The 5,842-nt window shown below is 37.0% G+C and overlaps 1 protein-coding gene across 1 annotated transcript in view; it reads right to left on the bottom strand.

The window, feature by feature from the left end:
- VMP1 (vacuole membrane protein 1) overlaps positions 1 to 5,842 on the bottom strand; it is a 141,453-nt gene that overhangs the window by 26,592 nt on the left and 109,019 nt on the right. The window contains exon 9 of the mRNA XM_003795593.3: positions 4,314 to 4,430. Within this exon, the coding sequence (XP_003795641.1) occupies positions 4,314 to 4,430 (117 nt within the window). The remainder of the gene's footprint in view (positions 1 to 4,313; positions 4,431 to 5,842) is intronic.

Genomic DNA, 5,842 nt, shown 5'->3' with positions numbered 1-5,842 from the left:
GAATCTTTTATTAATTAAGAGAGCTAATGGTTTTATCTCTCAGTGATTTCACCACTGTAAGCTTTCCCTACCATCATTTCCTAACATTCAAAATAAACCCATGCCCAGATAATTGCACAATTTCATTGCTCAAAAACAAAACAAGATTATCTTTTTATATGTAACAGCTTGAAAATTCACTGTTCTAGGCAAGACATAAAATGTGTCAGACATTTAAGAACATGTCTCAGAGTCTTTCAGATGGGAGATGTGAGTGGGGATTCTACCAAATAAACTAAAGGCACTGACCACCAGACAGACCCCCTCCTTAACCATGTGTACAGAGGAAATAAGAGATAGGGCAGGGGAGGGAGAAAAAAGATATGAGTGGGGGAACTAAAAGAGCCAGAACGGACAAAGAAGAAACCATAAGTAAAAAAAGGATCTTTCATGCAAAGAAGAATCTTAGATTCGGTTAATAAATATTTATTGAGTGTTACTAAATGAATGTCAACTATGCATCAGATACTATTCTAGGTATTAGAATACCTCAGTGAAACAGACAAAAATCTCTGCCCTCTGAGCTTGTATTTCATGTATGTATATATGCTGGTGGGAAGGCAGAATGGCAATAAACAACCCTAAGTTTAGTTATAAACTAAGTTATAACTTAGTATAACTAACTAGTTATAAACAATACTAAGCTAAGTTATATGGTACATGAAGTAATATAAATGAGGTTATGTTGAATTTATTATTTGGGAGAAATCCAATATCTCTAAGAATCCTTTTACAGGCAGAGGACTTGACCCTGTCTAATAAAAGTGGACTCCTGATCTAACATTAGAGGTGAACTGATTTGAATTTATTATTTATTTATTTTTGAGACAGAGTCTCAAACTATCGCCCTGGGTAGAATATCGTGGCGTCGGCTTGGCGCCTGTGGCTTAAGCAGCTAAGGTGCCAGCCACATACACCTGAGGTGGCGGGTTCAAATCCCCAGCCCAGGCCCGCCACACAACAATGATGGCTGCAACCGGCCAGGCGTTGTGGCGGGCGCCTGTAGTCCCAGCTACTTGGGAGGCTGAGGCAGGAGACTCGCTTGAGCCCAGGAGTTGGAGGTTGCTGTGAGCGTGATGCCATGGCACTCTACCCACGGGGACAGCTTGAGGCTCCGTCTCAAAAAAAAAAAAAAAAAAGAATACCGTGGCATCACAGCTCACAGCAACCTCAAACTCTTGGGCTTAAGTGATTCTCTTGCCTCAGCCTCCCAAGTAGCTGGGAATATAGGTGCCCACCACAATGCCCAGCTATTTTTTGATTGTAGTTGTCATTGTTTGGCAGGCCTGGGCTGGGTTTGAACCTGCCAGCTCCTGTGTATGTGGCTGTTGCCCTAGCCGCTTGAGCTACAGGTGCGGAGCCTGAATTTTTTTATTTTATTATTTTTTTTAAGATAGAATTTCACTTTGTCACCCACAGTAGAGTGCTGTGGTGTCACAGCTCCCAGCAACCTCAAACTCTTGGGGCTCAAGCGATTCTCTTGCCTCAGCCTCCCAAGTAGCTGGGACTATAGGTGTCCGCCACAATGCCTGGCTATTTTTAGAGATGGGTCTTGCTCTAGCTCAGGCTGGTCTCAAACCCGTGAGCTCAGGCAATTCACCTGCCTTGGACTCTCAGATTGTTAGGATTACAGGCATAAGCCTGCTGTCTAATTTTTAGATGAGGAAAAAGGGAAGAGAAAAATACAGAAGAGGAGATAGGTTTACAGCTTAGAACACAGAAAACAAATGTGGGTGAGGGGGCTTCCCCCCTATTATTTCAGAAATCGTTAAAATGTGTTATATGACTAGTATTGTTTACCCAAGGAATGAGAATGTTTGTTACCCTAAGCTACATCTGGATGTACATCAAGTGACATGCCTTTATGAAGTATGTCACTATTATACAATGGAACACAGCAAACATCCCATGATCTTAGTTTAGTGAAGGAATTCAGATCTTTCCTTTCAGAAAATGGATTTTAGCTTTCCTGTTTTTTTTTTTTTTTTTCTTTTGCTTCTGTTTAGGTACAGGGAATGAGCTTTGTCTTTATAAAGCTTGGTTTGAATTCTAGAGCCTTACATAAGTATTTTACCTTCTTTAACACAATTCCCTCCTATATGAAATGTGGCTAATGACCACCTCACAGGATTGTTCTGATTATGAAATAACCAATGCAGACTACCTAGTATAGGTCCTGATCAAAAGCAGGCATTGAACAGTTGAGCTTAATCTATAAATAACCTACAGTTAAGAAAGTAATGTAAAAGAATGCTGAGAACACCAAACCTGAAAGCCAAAAGACTTGGGTTCACATTCTAGTTATTAATCTCTTTGGTAACTATGACTTATTAATCTTCCTATGCCTATCAGTTCCAAAATGTATTTAGCAATTCCTCTATCCCAGGACTATAAGAATTAAATCAGATAACACTTTGAAGTATTATATAAAAAAATGAAGCATTATCGTAACTTGAAAAGAATCTACTCAGAGTGCTTAAAATATACTAATTTTTGATCTTTTTGAAATGAAAGGTCCAGTAAGTTACATATCCATTATGATAGATAGGGTATTTACAGAACAAATAATTTAATTGTAATTTATAGAAAGTTACCACATTTAAGAGGTATAAAGGAGGACACAAAGTTTAGGGATTATATGTGAAATTGCTAGTATAAAAGGAATTAAAATAGAAGCTGGGCACAATTGCTCAGTCCCATAATCTCAGCCCTGAAGGAGGTTAAGGCAAGAGAACTGCTTAAGCCCAAGAGTTTAAGGTTGTGACCTGGGATGCCATCGTGCTCTACCAAGGGAGACATAGTGAGACTCTGCCTCAAAATAAATAAACAAACAAACAAACAAACAAACAAACACGTGTGTTGGCTGAACAAACTACTTAATGTCAGTGGGAAGACATGTATTCCATGAAGGAGGAAAAACATACCCTTAAACTTCTCAGCAGTTATTAAGGGAAGAGAATGGAGGACAGACTCAAATTCATCCCAAATGCCAAAATTTAAAGATTACAAAGTGGGAAGATATGTTTTCCTCTTTTAATCTTTCCTTCTAACAACTACAGTTAGAAAGGTTTTAAGTAGAAACTTTGGGGATATACCACTTTTAATTATTACAAAATTATGAGCGGGCAGACACACGACTTCACTGTTCCTGCTCTTTTTTTGACTGAATACTTCTCTTTGTTGCAAACTACACTGATTAAAAACAAATTCTTTCCAAGTTAATTTTTATTTTATTCTAGTGAGATTTGCCCTCAGAAGGAACTAACTCATGTCACAGTTCTAGAAGTACATAACATTTCCTCCTCATTTAAGTTCTCAGCCTCTTTCCTTTCCACTATTAGCACACGCACCCTGTCCTAAAGATTTTAAAAGTGGCTTTGAGGACTAGCAATTCTCACTTCTCTAACCACAACCCGTATCGCTTGGCCTCTTCAGAAACCCTTTTGTTCCCCATTCTCCCCCACACGAACATCTGGCTGGTTTTCAGTAAAGAACACTGGTGCCATGAGAGCAAGTACTAGTGAAAGAAAGTAAGAATTAGTGAAAGATAATATTCTCTCAACTCATGGTCAGTAAAGAAACTTTTTTTTTTTTACTATGTATACAAAAAAAGACGTGCACTTTCTTACACAGGAACACTATTTTTTTTTTTTTTTAGAGAGTCTTACTTTATCGCCCTCGGTAGAGTGCTGTGGCGTCACAGCTCACAGCAACCTTCAACTCCTGGGCTTAGGTGATTCTCTTGCCTCAGGCTCCTGAGTAGCTGGGACTACAGGTGCCCACCACAATGCCCAGCTATTTTTCTGTTGCAGTTTGGCTGGGGCCAGGTTTGAACCTGCCACCCTGGTACATTGGGCCAGCACCCTACTCACTGAGCCACAGGTGGTTTTTTTTTTTTTTTTTAGGAACACTATTTTTGTTTGGTAAAAGTCATGGATAAATGGTTTCACAAGGCAAAAGATAAAGAAAGAAAGAAAAGAAGGAAATAAGAAAGAGAGGGAGAGAGAAAGAAAGAAGGGAAGAAAGAAAACAAGGAGATTCAATAACCTCCAAATGACATTCCATGCTTTATTACCTAAGTGAGCTACCAACCAAAAGAAGCAAAACTACAACTTAAAAATCTGCTTAGGAATAAGCATATGTACCCTGTGTTTTCCTTAGAGCAAAATAAAAGAAAAAGAAAAAGAAGAAGAAAGAAAAAAAAGGAAAGCATATGTTTCACTGCTTTGTGATGGCTTCATCATCATTATCAGTGAATCCGGGGGTTTAATTACCTGGATATGCATTTTAATTATTGCTTTTCCAATCAGGGTGGCACCAAAGAAGGTCCAAAAAGGTACCAGAAAGTGTCCACAAGTTATTCCAGCCAGATCGAATAGAGGATTTGGAATCTATAAAGAGAAAAGAATGGGCTTTGACATATCATCCAAAGAACAACTTATGTGAACACATTGGTCTGTAACATTCTGTTTTAAGCCTTGCTTTCACTGCAGAGCAAGATAGGGCTTCCCTGATCAGTACTAGACTTCTCAGAAGGAAGTTAGGCAGGTATTCTAATGTGCCAATGAGCTGGGGCTTATACTTATCTTAGGCGTTCAATCTGCTCACAGCAAACTAACCTATCCTTTGATTATATTACTTATACATAGTATCACATAAGAAGTGGATGGATAAAGCCAATGGGTCTGCAAGAATTTAATCCTATTCAGTAGATTATTGGCTATTTGGTGGTCTCTAAATTGAGGTATGAGTAAAGAAAGAGACTTAAGATTATTTCAGTAGTTAGCAGGGTTCTAAAATCTTTAGCCTGATATAAAAACATTATCTAGAAAGTCCTCACATCTTTAGCAAATATTCTAGTAAATTCACAAATACATTTGTAGGTGGATGTCCCGTTATTCTCAACATGAAAAAATTCATAATTTGTGTTTTATTTCATGAGACATATTTTAGAAAGAAAATCAAGTATGGAAATATGAGGGCATACAGATTCAGATGTTTTAAATCCTCAATTCCAGACAAAGAAGTGATTCATGAATACCTTTTCCAAACATTCCCACATTTTAAGAATGCTAAAAGATAATTTCATGTAAGAATGCAAAAAACCCACAAGCTGTTTTTGTAGACTTTATCCATTTTTCTCTTACAGAAGTACTTTGCCTTTGTGTCTGTTGGCTGAATCATTTATAAGCCAATTAATTCATAAATTTCACTTCTGAACTCTGAAAGAAAAGCCCGGTTGTCTAAAATATATTCGTCACATATAGTCTTTAAAATATAATGCCATTACTAAATTAGAATTCAAATCTTCTTTTGTTAGTAACATTTGGATTCAATAACTCATTTTTGTTTTTCTCATCCAAATTCAAATGCTTTATACAATTTCATTTCTCACAATCTCGTAATAACAATATCATTGCACAGTATTACGTCTAAAGTTTCTTGTATTTTCTCATGTGACTCTTAGAACTCTGTAAATTACATTTTTTCTTATTATAAGGTCATAATTCATGTTGGACACTTTCTTCTACATTGGATACTCTCAGAACAGCTTAATCAATAAATGTTTTATTAGATATGCACAGTATTCTTTTTTAAAGCAATAACTAAATATACCTCAAGACTAGAAATAAAAGAACTAGGCAGTTGCTTTGATATTCCCTCAAGTAGGAGTTTTATTTACTTTAGCTTAAATGTTAACAATGAAATAACTAATTAATACATTCCTTTTTACCTTAATTCAAGTATATATAAATGTAAATATTAAAAATTTCCAGGGTGGCTCGGCGCCTATAGCTCAACC

The sequence above is a fragment of the Otolemur garnettii genome, unplaced genomic scaffold (assembly GCF_000181295.1).
Source record: "Otolemur garnettii isolate 467f Iridium unplaced genomic scaffold, OtoGar3 scaffold00094, whole genome shotgun sequence".
Classification (NCBI taxonomy): domain Eukaryota; kingdom Metazoa; phylum Chordata; class Mammalia; order Primates; family Galagidae; genus Otolemur; species Otolemur garnettii.
Note: the sequence above shows the minus strand (reverse complement) of the source record. Positions and strands in the feature narration are given on the sequence as shown.